This window comes from Python bivittatus, unplaced genomic scaffold (genome assembly GCF_059951505.1).
Source record: "Python bivittatus isolate LINGU-HERP-01145 unplaced genomic scaffold, Pbiv_v1 ctg000080_np1212, whole genome shotgun sequence".
NCBI classification, from domain to species: domain Eukaryota; kingdom Metazoa; phylum Chordata; class Lepidosauria; order Squamata; family Pythonidae; genus Python; species Python bivittatus.
In genome coordinates this window covers 47,775,288-47,792,730 of record NW_028277035.1, presented here as the reverse complement: position 1 = coordinate 47,792,730, position 17,443 = coordinate 47,775,288, and the positions used below count along the sequence as shown (strand labels likewise).

At 38.1% G+C, this 17,443-nt stretch overlaps 1 protein-coding gene across 2 annotated transcripts in view; it reads left to right on the top strand.

Annotated features, from left to right (window-relative positions):
- CACNA2D2 (calcium voltage-gated channel auxiliary subunit alpha2delta 2) overlaps positions 1-17,443 on the top strand; it is a 656,510-nt gene that overhangs the window by 423,195 nt on the left and 215,872 nt on the right. For both annotated transcript variants that reach the window (XM_088134018.1, XM_088134017.1), the window contains exon 5: positions 9,728-9,772. In XM_088134018.1, the coding sequence (XP_087990144.1) occupies positions 9,728-9,772 (45 nt within the window). The remainder of the gene's footprint in view (positions 1-9,727; positions 9,773-17,443) is intronic.

The window sequence follows — 17,443 nt, the reverse complement described above, 5'->3', positions numbered from 1 at the left end:
ATTCCTCAGACATTTTGATATTTTGGAGTAAGCATAATCACACGTGCAAATAGATAGAACTGATGTTGTACCTTCTTTTTAGTATATTTTTTAATATAGTAATTTTATTAAAGATTATAATTACAACAGTAAAAACTAATACAAACTGGAAAAAATAGAATAATAAAAAGAAAAAGTAGAAGGTGCAGAAAAGAAAAAGAGAGAGAAAAGAGACAGAGAAATAGAAAAAAAAATAATATAGTAAAGAAAAAGAAAAGAAAAATATAAAGATGTGAAGTTGTACCCTGGATGGACTAAAGCCATACCCCAAGTGAAATATTACACTGCACTCAAACAGACAATGCCATAAAAGAGATGCAGTAAGATTCCTGATGGTTTCATACTTTAGATATTCTAGAAATAGCCAATGTGCGCTGTTTGAAAAAACACTTCTTGTTTTTTCTTGCTGCAAATAGTTTAGTCATGCTAGAGATTTGTTTCCATAGGATGCATGTATGATTGTATGTGAGCCAGGTTATACATTCTATAATGATACAAAGGCTGGAGGAAGACCTTCAGTTTGGAAGTGAAGTCTCCTTACATTTCTACCCATGCAGGTGTTTGATTTTGATTTCTTTTTTCCTGGCTCCTTTACCTCTGATCTCGCAGCAAGACTACATTGCATAACTTTCTGTCACAGAGAGATTAGTCCAACACAATGACACAGAAGCAGCCAAAACAGATTTATCAGGTACCATGCAACCAAGAAATATTAAAGTCCACCTGAGGATTAGAAGAGGACGAGTTTGAATTGTGGGGGTCCTTGGCATACTGCCATCGTAAACCATGGATTTTCTTCTGCTTTTGAAGAGGAAATGTGAAAACAGCATGTTTAAATCTTACATTATATTATGTCCAAGAGCAAGAACATACAATCTAGAACATTTTGCTTTTGGAAAGATGCATGAATTTAATTAAATAGCATATATTTTACCAAAAAAAAAAACCCCACAGTCTTTCATACTTTCTAAGTGTCTCAGAGTTTATTTATCTGTTTATAAAATGTATTATCTGCTTTTCATTTTAGAAATAATAATTCCAAAGTGTGGTACAAAATGGGGCTAAATAACACATGCAAGTACCCTTATAAATACAGTAGGTGGTGTCTCTCACCTTATAAGTTTTTTTTTTTTTTAATTTTACTTAGTTTAGTTTTAGAGAGCCAGAGTGGTGTACTCGTTAAGGCATCAGGCTAGAAACCATGAGGTTGTGAGTTCTAGTCCTACCTTAGGCACAAAGCCAGCTGGGCGACCTTGGGCCAGTTACTGTCTCAGCCCTAGGAAGGAGACAAAAGCAAACCACTTCTGAAAATCTTGCCAAGAAATCTGCAGGACTGACTTGTCCGGCAGTTGCCAGGAGTCAACACTGACTCAAAGGAAAATAATAGTAGTAGTAGTAGTAGTAGTAGTAATACCACCATCACCACTACTGTTTGTCATTGCATTGATTCCTCTGTCAACAATACTGAACAAGTCAGACCATGACTATCAAACATCAAAAACATCTGCCAGGCTATCCCAGATCCTTTACATGGACAATCTGAAGCTGTATGGAAAAACACCTTCTGAAATAGAATTGCTGCTTAACACTATCCAAATATACAGCCAAGATATTGCAAAGGAATTTGGACTGGACAAATGTGCCACCCTGACCATCAACAAGGGAAAAATAGTGAAAACTGAAGGAATGCCCAATGGAAATAACATCAAGAATCTGAAGAAGATCATTACAAATATATGGACATCCTTCAGGCTGACAACATCAAGCACATTGAAGTCAAGAAGAAGATTAATAGTGAATATATCAGAAGATCTTGAAGTCCAAACTCAGAGGTGGAAATACCATCAAGATGATTAACACCTGGGCAATTCCAGTCATTAGATATACAGCTGGAATAGTGGACTGGACTCAAGCTGCACTAAAAGCCCTGGATAGGAAGACCAGAAAAATAATGACAGTGAATCATGCCCTTCAGCCACACAGCAATGTTGACAGATTCTACATACCACGGAACATAGTTGGGTGTGGAATGTTACAAGTACACTGATAGCTGATGAAGAAAAAAGGGCATTGGAAGAATATCTGAAGGACAGTGAAGAAGATGTACTGAAGATAGTACACCATGAAGGCTTACTGAATACCAAAGAAACCAAACTGCCGTATAAGAAAGGCCAAATGAAGAATAGAAAAGAGACATGGCAAGGAAAAATATTACCCAGCCGGTACACAAAATAATTAGCAGACAAAGCAGATAACAACAAAACCTGGCAATGGCTAAGAGCAGGAAAATTGAAGAAAGAGACAGAGGGGCTAATTCTGGCTGCACAAGACCAAGCCTTAAGAACAAATGCATATAAAGCCAGAATTGAGAAGACAGCAACAGACAGCAAATGCCACCTCTGCAAAGAAGCTGAAGAAACAGCGGATCGCCTAGTTAGCTGCTGCAAGAAGATTGCACAGACTGACTACAAACAACAGCATGAAACAGTAGCAACAATGGTGCATTGGAATATGTGCAAGAAATACTATTTGCCTGCAAGAAAGAACTGGTGGGACCACAAAACAGACAAAGTGATAGAAAATGAAGAAGCTAAAGTGTTGTGGGACTTTAGAATTCAAACAGGCAAGTACCTGCCACACAACACCGCAGACTTAGCAACTGTTAATAAGAAAGACAAAAAAGTCTGGATAGTTGACTTTGCAATATCTGGAGACAGCAGAAGAGAAGAGAAAGAACTGGAAAACGAAGACCTGCAAATAGAAATAGAATGACTGTGGCAAAAGAAAGCAAAGATAGTACCAATAGTAATAGGTCCCTTGGGTACAATCCCAAAACATCTGGAGCACCACTTGAACACCATCAGCATTGACAAAATCACCATCAGTCAATTCCAAAAGCAGCTTTACTTGGAACAGCTTATATCCTGCAATGATACTTTTAACACCATAAAAAAAATCTGCCTATCTCAGGTCCTTGGGAAGGAGTTGATAGGTGGATAAAAATGCCAAATCCAGTCTAAACATCTGTCTGATTGACCAACCAAAATAATAATTTAGTTTACCTATTTATCATTACATAGAGTTATGGTCAAATATATTTATCTACTTTAAATCAGTGTCTGGCTGATTGGTTAAGTCAGTGGTTTATTTATGAGAATCTCTCTCTCTGTCTCTCTCTAATCTATTCTCCATACTAGCAAAAAAAAAAAAAAATCATATTTGGGGCTTCTTAACATATTCCTATGTACGTTTCTTAACCTATCCTTGCTTAAGAAGATCAGAAGTGCCATGCTGGATTAGTTCAATGTCCATTAAAAAAATACCCCTGAACAATAGAGTTGAATATTTTAAATATATAAAAAGGAATTGTGTAATGGCCCACCTATAAATTAGATCTTGTGTTTAGCCATTCATTAGACTGTAATGAATCAGAGTACAGATCAGAATTTTGCAAGGTACCGTCTACACTTGCTTCCTCTTTAGAAGGTTTATCTAGCCATTTCTAATACATATCTTAGTCATTTTTCTATCTTTCGTGTAAGAAGAAACGGCATATTCTTACACCAATGTGAGGAACTAATGAATATATGTATGAGTATTAATACCCATCAGTAGAAGCAGCATATCAAGAATGAAAATTATTAGCTGAGTAAGGTAATAAAATTAATATTGTCCAGGATGGCTTTGAGAAGTGAGCTCCAAACAAAAGTCCCCACTGCTCCCTTTTAAGTGGACAGAGCTGTGGTTAAGGAATTATCAGTCTGGTAACGAACAGCATCTTCCTTAGGAGTGGCCAAAATGTCACAAAAGTACAGTATGTGCAAGCCTTTCACTGATACAAAAAGGAGAGAGAGAAGAAGCAAAAAGTCTACAAATGAGGTCAGATGTTATGGCCGTGAGGTTTACAGCTTAAAGTCAGGGCGCCTCCACACAAGGTTACTGCTTACATCACTGGCTGTGCTTGAGAGCTGAGCAATTTATTTCAGTAAATTTATTTATTTATTTCAGTGTAATTGAAATGGAAATAAATATTGTCTTTAAAAAAAATAGCCAAAAAATTGATGGTATGGTAGTTTCCCCAGTCTCAGATTTCAAATGAATATTTGAAACCAGTATATGTTGCACGTATCAGACAACAGCTACAGTTGGGGATAAATAACACTGAAGCATTTTTCCAGATCTGAAAATACGAAGCTCAGCTGCATTTCAGTTCTGCTTCCTTGCCTGATGGAGAGCAGTAGTAAAGAGAAACATGATCGTCTTTATATTAGAAGATACAAATATTTTTGTTTTTCAGTTCCGTAAGACTACTAGCCATTCTTTTCACCTACATCTCATCTAGAACCATTAACTTAGCCTCGTCTACATAAAATCAATCCCTCATAGCTTAGTTGTATGGGTTTTTTGGACGGGGTAGGGGGGAGATCAATTTGATCTAGATGCTAATAATCTGCTTTCCAAATTGTAATGAAGCACTAAGTGTATACATTTAGGAGCTGTCATGAAATAAACAGAGAGAGACACACACACAGACTATAACAGTCTGAAAACATTATGAGCTCTTTTATGAAAGTTAGCTTTCCTGCTGAATGTTAAAGATCAGCTAATACCTGGCTTTTTGCATCCAGATAACAAACATCTTGATGCTAATTGTATAGGTCTCTTTAAATCAAAGCATTTTTCCTACCTTTAATTTTAGCATTCTGGAGAAGAAAGAGGAAATTAGTTTAGCTAAACAAGTTTTTGTCTCTGTGATATTGCCTAAGAACAATTAGTCTCTCTCAGCTGTTTATAGAAATTCTTCAGCGTGATAACGCTAGCAATTTTGTAATACTCTGGTGGAGAGTATACAGCTGTGTTTGGATGTATGAATACGTAGAAATTAAACTTCTGGTTGGTGATAAAAGTCAGTCAGGATCTTTGGTCAGTACTTAAAGGAGATACAACCTATTAGAATAATAAATAGATCTAAAGTAGAAAATTATTAAGCATTTAAAAACATTAAAAGGCAATGGAAATAAATATTAAAAAACACAATCAAGAGGCAGAACCATAGAATATGAACCTGTCAGGACATGAATGTCCACAGGAGTGTCCCTTAAAAGATGTCATTACTTCTTACACATTTTTGCCAGTCAGTGCAAGCGTCCTATTCTTTTCTCTCGGTTAAGTAAGCCAAGCTACTATATGAGTTCCCTAGATCTGGGGATACCACTGAAAGGACTCTGCTGGCTGTGGAGGCCAAGCTAACCTGTGATCAAATTGGCCTCATTAGTACAACTTAATGAACTGAAGATATATGCAGGATAAGATGCCCCTTTCAGTGTAAAATTATATCTCTTCCAAGTGCTGACTGAAACTCCACAGCAAAACACGGCACCCAGATCATGAAATTCTCATCTGGCTGCTTTCTAACCATTTTATTGTACCATTTGCCTGTTGGGGATTCTTTCTACAGAAATGGCAGCAAAGCTGTTACCTGCTGCACTGCTAACGATATTACACAGCTCTTGTCCTTTGATATTTAGGTATTAAGAATGGAAACCTGCACGGGGAAAGTCTGTGGAGTTGACGTCCATGCCAGGAAATGTACATAATTGGGATTTCTGATTCTGTGCAAGCACGTGCAGAGTAGGAGGCAGGGAGCTTTTGCTCTGTAAACTCTTGTCTAAAGAAAACTCTGGTCAAAGAAACTGTAGCATTTTGATGTTCTGATATAATGGAGAACTCGCATTTATCATCTAAAATCTTGTTTCAAGAGACAGATGACATGAGGCTACTCCTTGAGGAGCCTGACTCCATATTTTATTAGTCATTTATGTGGTACTAATATTGACCTACATTATAGAACTGTTACATTGATTTCTGCAGTATTGCATATGAAGTCTATTATATGTACTGTTTAAAGTACCATTTCTTACATGAATAAGAATTGTAGATAAATTTGCTATTAGTATTATTGTTGCTATTACTGGTATTATTATTATTATTATTACAATTATTTCCATCAGATGTTGCCAGCCTGCATGGGATTTGCTAAGATACGCTTGCAAACGTCACTAAAATTACTGAGAATAACTAAACAAGTCTTTTTTACATATTTACCACCAAGACACACTTATTAGGAATTGCCTGTTACTCCCTCTGATTAAAACTGACATGTGGGGGGCAGGGGTGGGTATGCCTTGGAACACCCCATCTGCTGCCAGGTTAATCCACCTGGAATAGAGCATCCAGAAATATGTCCCCAGCTTCTTCTGGCTGGTTCAAGCTGTCTTCACAGCTGTGAATTGAGTTGTCTCACTGTCAGCCAAATTGTTGGTCTCACAGTGATATCTAAGTAAGAGAGCCAGCATAGTATAGTGGTTCAAGTGTTGGGCAAGGAGCAGGGAGATGGTTTTAGTCCTCCCTTGGGCACGGAAGTCAGCTTTGTGACCTCGGGCCACTCACTCTCTCTTAGTCCTAATCAGCTTTAGGCTCTGCAACAAGTCACCTGATAAACAAATTCCCTTGAGCATCGTGCATGGATAGCTTCACTGTAAGAACGAAGCAAATACAGTGCAAACACAAGCAGGCTCTGCAGCCACACAGGGCAAACTGTTACAAACAACAACGGTGATGTCTGATGTAGAAAGTAGTGTTCAAATAGGAAGTATGTTGTCTGTGCTGCACTTTTTGGAAGAGATTGTTTCCTATCATAGTAGAACTAAAGAAGGCTTCATGAGCGTGGCCATGATCTATAAGGGGACACATAGCTGAATGTGCATGTTTTTTCCAGATTGTGTTGCTTTCTGTGGAATGAGATGCATTCCATCTGAAGTATAATCCCAACTCATGTCATCCTTTAAATAGAAAAGAGAAATCCCTCTCAGTTAGTTCTCTGTCAGTATAACCCTTGAAGTTCCTAAGGAGCCCACCCCTTTGCAGCATAAAAGACAGTGCAGAGAAAAAATGACTTGGAGAACAAGTTCTTAGCAGCCACTGCCTTTCCTGTGTTTGTTTCCAGGAGAAGAAAAGCATATTAGGCTGATTGTTTCTATTCACTCTAACTCATATCTCTGCAGCCAACATCCAGACCTTAAATGTGTGGCCCATAATCCCCAAGGATTTGAATAGGCTAAAGAATGTGGTTCTTGGCATTTTTTAAATATAATTTCTTGCATACGCTCGAGATCTCCAAACTGTCTTGTAAATCTTGCAATGTGACCAGATGTAGAAGAGTATCGCTTTTCTATTAGGGCAGTGAGAATTTCAGGGCCACTGAAGGATGCCCTTGTGCTGGTGAAGGGAGCCATGATGGTGCTGAGCGTGCTGCAAAGGAGAGCCTGCTCCCACTGCAGCTTCAGTCTCACTCCATTCTTGCCTGCAGAATACAGACTCTGAGTGCCCTTTAATTACCCCTTTTGATAGAATAGAGCGCTATATTTTGACAGCATTACTGCTCTCTGAATTGCTGGTCCCTTTATGAATTTTATCAGCTGCTGGGTATCCTAGCGTAAAAGAGAAATTGGAACACAGCTTTCTATGTAAATAGTTTCTAAATACTGCATATTTAATGGCATGCAGTTCTTCTTTGGAATTATGAATTCAGTCCCTAATTTTTCATTGCCTGTTTAAAGGTTCTGGGTAGGAGGAGGGGTGATGTCTAAGATCTCCGGTGTTAGTACACATTCCTCTTTAGGGACTGAGAATATATTCCATGGTTCTCATAGATTCAGAGAATCAAGGCTGGAAGGAGGAATATTATAAGCTACCCATGTGACCTTTGGAAATGTAGTCCTTGAATTCAGCATATTTGTAGTGAGCTACTGAAAGATTGGGGAGTCCTTCTGGAGTTACAATTCCTGCTGGATTTGCAGGTGAAGGCCATGTCCAAGGGTCATTTTGCCCAGCTTTAGCTGCTTTGCCAGCTGTGGCCCTAGCTGGATCAGGAGACCCTGACGATGGTGATGTGCCCTCATTACAAGTAGACTGGACCACTGTAACGCTATTTGGAAATTGCACAGGTGGGTGAAAACAACTACAAACAGTATGGTAGGCACTGCATCGATTTCCAACAGGTACAATTCAAAGTATTGATTTTAATATACGTGGTGGAGCTCCCAGGTTTCTCCAGGACTGCCTCCTCCTCATGGGGCCAAGGCATTTATCTCTCTCATACCCAGTGAGGAACTTTTCCCCTTAAATGTGAGGCAAGAGAGGTGGAGAATCACAATAGTGTTTTTCCTTGCCTGCCCTACCTTGTGGAACTGCTTCTCCTCAGAGGCATGGTTGGCATTCACCAGAAGGCCACCAAAACAACTTTTTCAAAGGGCCTTCAAGGTGCCCATATTGGTTTATTGGTTGTTGGTTTATGTTACTGTTTTATCTTTGCAATTTTAGTTGCATCTGCTTATAAACCACTGTGAGTCAGTCTGATTCAACAGTATACAAATATAATAAATTAACTTAGTGAGCCACAGGCTTTTGCAAATCTTTGAACGTTAACCCCGTTCCTTCTCTCTCTCTCAGTTTAAATGTTATGAGAGTATACATTAAAATACAAGTATTTTGAAATACAATCATTTAAATGTGTATTAAATATCTGTTAAATATATATTTCAGTATGAATTCTGAAGAGTATATCTTTCAAAAAGGTATATGATGGATGTGGAAACATAATGGACCAGAATGATGTGGAAAAAAAAAATAGAAATGCCATGAAGTAGAAGTAGAAAGTCATCCATTCATAGGACAGCCATCCAAATCGGAGATAGAATTATTAATAGCATTTTTTCACTATTGTTCAGGCTCAGAAAAGAGGCTATTGGTTTTGGTTTTAAACTAGTCCCGTTGCAACCTGCTCTCATTCTTGCTATAATTAAAAAAGGGCAAATGATGAGTGAAAGCTAGCCCTTCAGGAATAAAGACAAAATTTGTTCTTTTATTTTAAACAATGCATGCTTTTTTTTTTTTTACTTTAACTATGTAGAACATGTTTTGTGTGTCTAGCCATTATAGTTTGTAAAACATTTATATATTTAAACATTTTTATATTGCTTTCCTTTAAAAGAAATCTTGAGATAGCATACACTTAAAAGGTAGATTTTCAGTTAAAAGTAATAGGTTAAAACACAATATCCATTCAGTCATTTTATGAACATCGAATAGCCTTTCTGGCCTACAGAATAGTGCCCTTGAGCCCTAGCGCGCCCATCTCTCTCGCTGCACCACCACCAAACCTTGTGCTTTTGGAACCGATCATACTATCCAGGCAGCTATTTTGTGAATGGGCACGTTTCATGGCAAGCCTGCTCTCAAAACCTCTGGTGTTTCTACTGATACATTTCCAAATGAAATGTATACATGATACTGACCAAACGAGACACTGGGCATCTCTGGCTTAGCGTGATTCAACAGACTATGGCTTACAGCAAAGGCCAGAAGGAAAAGTGGTGGAGTTGCAGCTGCCTCTGTGGAATCTCCTGTCAACACACATCTCAGCGTGGTTCCTTCATCCCATCAGTAAAATCCAAGCACAAACTCAGCCCACTATAAGCTAGCCTCAAAAGATTCTCCAAAAGTTTTCACCAGGGGCCCATGGTACTATGAGTCCAGTAATATTTAGGAATCTTATTGGATAATCATGGTGAAAAATCTTCCAGGACCCTGCACTGTATTTATCACACCTTTTTCTTTTCATCTACAGGAGGAAGATATTGAATACTATGACTCCAAGGCTGATACAGAATATGTAAGTATCTTCCAAAAGTTGCCATCACTTTTGTTTTACACAGTAAATGATTTCCATATTAATCTCTGTAGGATTTTCTTTGCTACAGTTGTTCAAAGCTTATGTTCGTTTAATTGGCTCCAAAGTGAAATTATGCTTAAGGTGGTAAAAAGTATGTTTTGGAGCTGCAAACCTGCAGCATTTCTTCATCTATTGGTAATGGAAAGGAAGTTGTAAACATTTAACTACATTTCAACAAGCAGAAATTTCAAAGAACAGGAGTAGGAGAAAAAAATGCTCATCAGTCTTGGCAATTTGGGGTAGGTGTGTTGGAAAAGAGAACAAGAATATATATTTGTAAGTTTGTTACATTTTGAAATGGATTCACAATTTTATTTCATGGTTTAAATTCTCATTGCTTCCTTGCTTGGTTAGCTGAGTTTTTTTTTTTTTTTATCTCTCTCTCTCTTCTTTTATCGGTGTTTAGCTCAGAAGTGCTGAAATCTTCCCATGTAATCTTGTCAAAAATCATAACTTAAGAAAGTTATTTTCCAGGATAAGGAATGCTGAAGTAAGACAGATTTAAGCATGGAATAGCATAGTGAAACATTACATGAAGAAACAGTGCAGAGCAAGAACACAAATTTAAGATGCTGAAGCAAAACCATTTATCACTGTTATTTGATTGGAAATATATCCTGTCATTGTCACTTACAACAAATACTGAATTCATGCTGAAGTTACAGTCCTGCACGTGCATATCTGGGAGTAAGTCCGGTGGTACCTAAAGGGACTTGCTTCTGAGAATAAAAGCATAGAGCCACACTATGAAGCTCCAACATTTAAATAAATAAATAAATAAATAAATAAATAAATAAATAAATAAATAAAGCCATGTATATAAAACTCAGATGAAGCAGTTAGCCAAAAAAAAACCCACCCCTCTTTCCTTGTAATTAAATATAAATTTAGAAGCTAGTGAGTACTCGTCCATTCATTACTATAAGCTAGGTATATCTGTTTTCTGTCACCTTAAGTGCCAAAGAGATACTGCAGCGATATATTTGGTCTCCTGCAAGTGTTTGTCATGTGATTGTCTCATCTACCCTCTCTTGTCTGATTAAGCTACCCAAAACTGCTACCCATCAAGAAGAGATGGATCTTTATGCATGTCAGACATGGTTGATTAATTAGATCTTTTCACAAAGCATGTGACAAGTTATATTTATTGGGATACAGTGAAGCTGCAGTGATATATTACAAGCAGTCTTTGTACAGTATTTTGGTGGGATTCTTTACTTTTCTTTTTGTTTTTGTGCCTTCGAGTCAGTGTTGACTCTTGGTGGCTACCTGGACTAGTCCCTGCAGTTTTCTTGGCAAGATTTTTGGAAGTGGTTTGCCCTTGCCTGCTTCCTAGAGCTGAGAGAGAGTGACCAGCTCAAGGTCAGCTAGCTGGCTTTGTGCCTAAGGCAGGACTAGAACTCACAGTCCCCTGGTTTCTAGCCTGATGGATACTCAGTTGGAAGACTGCCCTAAAACGTGATAGGTGGCTCTAAAAAATTTGGTTCTGGAGGGCTGAGACAATAGCTGGCCCCACTCCATGTTCACTTCATGATACTGACAAGCTATCAGACAAAGACTGAAAAAGCCAGGTGCGCTTTGCTAGAGAAAGTCATTTTGCTTCCTGGGTAAGTTTCTAAAATTAAAGCTAGCATCTGAAATTCAAATGAAGAGCAAACATCTAATTAGAGACAGAATCTAATTCTCTACCCTCCTCCCAGCACAGCCATCCTGTAATTCTGGCAATCAGAATGTTAAGTATAAACTAGAGAGCTTCAGTTCCCCAAGGAAATAGGCCTTTTCTAGTTACCATATGCAGTATGAATACTTGGAGAGAATGCAGCTCAAAATGACTCCCAAGCATCCACTCCTGGCTTAACTCACTCCAGAACTGACTGCATTTGATTGACTGTAGAGTGTTTTTGGAACAGTTCAGATCTTTCTGGGCACAGAAAAAGAACTTGTATGCAAGCGCAGGAGCAGAGGCTGTTCGTTGCCAGACTGGTGAGAAGGTGCAAATCACTGATACCTCCATTTGAGAAAGCTGCTGTCCCTGAAGTTTCATAATATTAGTGGAAGACTAACAGGGGATTCCTACATAGTTTGTACGACTGGACTATAGAACTAACACTATTAATCCAGTTACGTGACTGTCAGGATAGAATTGGTATGAACTCTTCATGTAGAATTGATTCCTTCTAAGATTAGTTTCATTCGTGTTTTCATGAATGATAGCCAACTGAAAATGTGGAGTCCTAGACAGTGAAGAAAAGTTTAAAGAAAACAAAGTAGCAAAAATCTGAAGTTATCCTATAACCAGAGGAACATTATAGCAAGAGAAAAGTGACCAACATTCTAGTTGTCCCATTTGATAATTACAGACAAGGAACAGTTCTGAACACCAACCCAAACACAGACTGGAATTTGAATGGTCAGCCAATTTTCTTTGGAGCACAATGAGGCTAGAGGGCTGTAAAATAGATTCATATGTTCTCAGATTTCTATCAGAAAGAGTCAACAGTTGTAGGGAATTGATAATTGCAGCAATATAGAAGATTAATATTAAAGCAATTATCATGGACCAAATAGAATAAGTTTCATAATAGATTGGATGTTGTCTCTAAAACTGTTTCACAGGGATGCCTAAGGGAGTTAATTATTATGTTTCTTTCACACACACACAAAGGAAAATATAGGGAGGTGGAGATTAAACATGGGGATATGCATGTGAAAGGGTGGGAAAGAGACAAGGCAATCTTTTATCTGAACTCCTCTACTGAGTTCTTAAAATTTGACCACCAAAGCCTCCCAATTTTTACCATTCCTCTTATTCAAAACTCACCTGTGCAAGGGAATCTAACCATGTGTTCTAAGTCAGACACCTCCTTCCTCTGAAAACAGTCTCATCCTTTCTTTTCTGTTCTCATCCACTTTCTTCATTATGGAAGGATTTTTTTTCTCATTTGTGTTCAGCCTTGCTTGAATTCCTCAGCCAATGACTTTGCCTTTGGATGCAAAAGCTGTAGCATGCCAGACCAGAGCTGCTACTCCTGCTATTACTCCTGTTACTCTAATTTGCTTCCTCCATCCCTCTCTCCTTCCATCTATGTATGTGCACAAAGATGTGCATAATCATGAGTAGTGTAGAGCACATGGCAATAAATCTCTATCCTTGGCGTGCCTCTTCCCTTGCTGTTGAAAATTTATGGTGCTATAAAGGGCAGAAATGTAAGAGTTCCTAGAGAAACACTGCTTGCAGTTGATTGGTTTAATAATAAATGGATTTCTAAGGTCAGCCAGGATTATTGATATAATTTAGGCTTATTTCCTCTATAACAGTAGCTACTGTACTCTCTATAGCTAGCATCAGTCTGTATTTGAACTTCTGTTAGTATTTCTATTTACAATTTAATTCTCTCCCATCAACTCCTCTATCAGTGCTAAGTAGGGACTTCTGTGTTTCCTGCTGAGCATTGGCCCAGGCAGGAAAAAAGCAGATTTCCCTGCTAGCCTTCTATGAGCTTGACTCAGAGATTTCATTTCCTACTATTTTTCCTTAAAGCAACACTCATCTGGGAAGCTTATGCACCACTCCTCTAAAGTATAGCTGGAAAGATAACACTGATGGAGACCAAATAGTAAACAGCCATGTTTCCTAACATGCTCTAAGCCAGAGTTTTTCAAACTTTGTTCCGTAGAACCCTGGGGTTCTGCAAGAATTTAAAGGGGTTCTGTGAGAGTCTAAGGACAAAAAAACAAAAACAAAAATAACTCAAACACAACCAATTGTCAATCACTAGAGCAGTATTTCTCAACCTTGGCAACTTTAAGCTGTATGGACTTCAACTCCCAGAATTCCCCAGCCAGCATGGTGGCTAGGGAATTCTGGGAGTCGAAGTCCATAGAGCTTAAAGATGCCAAGGTTGAAAAGCACTGCACTATAGCTTTACCTCTTGATCAGGGCTTTCAGGAATTTAACCATGGTTTTGAAAGTGAGAGATATATTTTCTATTTTGTTGTGGTTGTGATTTCAAACTTCTGTAAATAAAATAAAATAAACTGTAAGATATAAAGAGCAGATGTAGATTGCAATGGTAGACACATAAGAACCACAGCACAGAATGAGTTTTGCAGAGTAGAAGGTCTTTATCGCATAATCCAGAAGTGACTCCAGACTTTCCTCCATTGGCAGGCCCTTGGTTTTCCTTGCTGCAGATGACAGTGACTCTAATGAATGCTAAAGGATGAACTCCCTAAATCTTTAAAATTAATCAGACCTCTGACAATCCATGAATAATAAATGCTACATAAGGGGAAAGAATAGCAAATTAGTTTCTGCTAGGGGAGATTCCAGTATATTTTTTAATTTATTTATGGTGGGAGGGAATCTTATGCCAACAAAGTCCAACACATGAAGAAAAGATGAGGATGGGGATGACATTGATGATGCAATTAGAAAGATATGGAATGGCATTCAGTGGAACTAAATATAAATGACCTAGCTCTTCCATTTTTGTTTGCATCCATTTTACAATTTAAATAGAGCATGATCACCCTCAAATGAAGTTAGTTCAGAGAGACAATGTTTATTCAGTAAAACTGATTTTATTCTAGAAGCTTATGTGAGATATAAATGTGGAGAGAAATAGAAATGAGATTCCTATTCACTGGACTGGTTTTTCATTCCATTGCCTTCTGATTATGAACTTCTTAAAAAGATTAATTTTTTAAAAAGTGATAAGGAGTTTGATTATTTGTACATGAGAACTCACATATTTTATATTTGTTTTAAAAATCCACTTTACTCATTCATCCAATAGAAAGGAGTTCAATGTTTATTCACAGAGAAGTGTTCAAATTAACTGACATTCTCTGCTGGACTCCCCTGAAAGAAGGGGAGAAAAATTAGAGTTCTTTTCCCCCAAAACCTTATTATTAGTTTAGGGTTGTAAGATCATGTTTAAATCATAACAAAGGTAAAAATCCCCTGGGACAAAATTAAGCTGCCTCCTTCCCCTGGTGCTACTTAAATTGCATTGATTTCCTGAACATCATAAACATTATCCTTTGTTTTCTGTATCTGATCAGTGATAAGTAATTAATTTCCTAGGATCTTAAAAAGTAGCGAGCAAGCACTTTTTTCTCAGCAGAACCTTTTGTGGTAGGACAGAGGCAATTCTAATGCCACCTTTGTATTTATCATTTTTAAGAGTCTGATCTTCTTAAGCCACAGGGCATCCCAGTTCTGCTTTCTAATGAAGCATAAAAGAGTCTGTGATTTATTCATTTGTATGGCATTTGGGGTAGCCTCTTGTGTTGGTACAAATGCTTAGCTGTTAAAAGGAATCAAACAGACAAAACCTGGAAGCTGTGACCCTTACCCACCAATTGCTAAACTTGAAAGTAACAACTAGGGGCTTTTAAAATTCTTCTGCAATCAGAAAGATTTTCTTTCTATTTTTCCTAGTTGTTTCTTTCTTCTTGGGAGAAGAAATACACCTTGGGAACGAAAGGTCTAGCTAAAGTCAGACCGATCTCTTCATTCAAATAAAAACCTTGTAAATCTGAAGTTTCTTCCCCGAGATGCCAGTCCTTTACTATCAGCATTTTTCTGTTGCATGTCATTATATAATAATGTGTGTGTTGTATTTTACATGTTGCAACTACTGAGACTGAAATTTGAAATGGAAAACTGGCAGAAGAAGAAAGGGGGTTCATCTTTTTCATTTCTTTTCTGTTGACCCTACCCTGCCCCTGCGAGAAAGATAGGAGGATATGAATAAGATAGGGCTATGTTCTCCCAAGGAATAAAAGACATTGTTTGGGGGCTTATATTCAGCAAGAAAGCACTGAAGGAAAGGATTTAAAAGCCTCTTTATCCAGTATCAGCCTCCGTACTGCATCCTTATACAATCATTTAATTGCCCATTTTGTTACATCCAGAAAGCTGCTGTAAGCTTACGCATGTTTACCTGGAAAATCTCAGTAAACTGTGATTTGTTATAACTGGGCAGCCAAGATATGATGTAAATGAAGTAACTTTGCCTTTGGATTTCCAGTGCAGCCGGTGTAGATGAAGAGCAGCGGTACAGGAAAAAGGAAGAGAAATTGCTAGGAAATTGAGCAAATGGGTGTTACTCTATGGCTTTTCCCCTCCATTTCGTTTCTTATCAAGGAGTTTAAAATGCAAAGCACATGACTGATGCAGTGGAGGCCATGAGTGTGTTAAGCAATGCAGATGGGTGGTTTTCCATGCAGTCTTCAGGAGTTTATGAACTGTACTGCTGAGGATCCCAGGGAATAGGAACCACTGGAACTGCCGGCGCCTGTTTGAAGATGGAGTTCATAAATGTGATCAGGGCACCCAGAGAGTCTCCTTAGAATTGCAAATTGATGTTGCCGGGTAATTATTATAAATATCTGATATTTATAGCAGGCTGGTGTGAAATACACACATATATGAAGTATTTATAACTTGGCTGATGTGTCTGGACATCGTGTGTGTGTGTGTGTGTGTGTATAGACATATATGCTTATGTGTGTGTGAATGTATGTATATATATACATACATTCACACACACACTTTACCAATAAATCATAGCATTTGGCTATGCTGCTAATGACATATCATGTACAGACACGACAGGCAGAATATAAATAGTTCATATGTTGGGGAGCTCCATGTGTTAAGGCAGTCTAGTATGCTACAGAAGGGACATAAACAGCTCCAGGCCTATTTATGAAGATCAAAGCATATTTTAGAAGGAAAAAGGAAGATCCGTGAAGGGCCCTCTTTGCTTGGGAGTGACTTGAAGCAGCCTGCTTCAGTCAGCAAATTCCCGAGCGTGTATGCATCGAGACTGCATCAAGGAAAGAACAAAGGAAGGAATGAAGAAAGGATAAGTGATGTGTTCAAAGACATCACTGATGAAAAGCAGATGGATATTGCAATCCTAGGCTTAACTAGGAAAAGGGCAGTTAGTTCTCTGGTTTCATATTCTGGGAAAAAGACAATTAAGCAACTCACTGAGACCCCATCTTAATGAATTCACTCATAAATGAGGGAGAGAGGTGTGTTTATTCATTTTCCAAGATTCTGTAACTTAACCCTGTATTTCCTGCATTAAATCTACTTAATGGAATGTGAATCTTGCTTCCCTGGTCATGCACTGCTTAACACTTGGGAATAGCTTCTTTGATCACACCAATATGCCCCCTGTTTTGCTTTGGGGGGAGTTGGTGAAGTTGTGGTTCAGACTGCTGTCAGACATACAGGAAACTTAATCATGCAGTTTTCCAAAATGTGGCAACCACTTTGTTTCTTTTGAGGAGTAACCAGGTACCACATTGCTTTATTTTATGTTCAAACTAAAATGTTGTCATCAGTAGAAAAAAATATGCTAAGGAGAAAAGGATGCTGCATAGTATCTACTGATTTGTAGTACGATAGAGCCCTCCAACTAGAAAAAAGAAACAATAGGCATTTTTATACCACCACTATTTTTATTCCCTAAACCCTCCTAAGTACTCTGAAACTGACCTGAGGTTGCCTTCACTGCTTTCAGCCTCAGGGCAGGGAACATGAGATTAACATGTCAATCAGGGCTCCCTCCAACTGACCAAGAAGAAAGC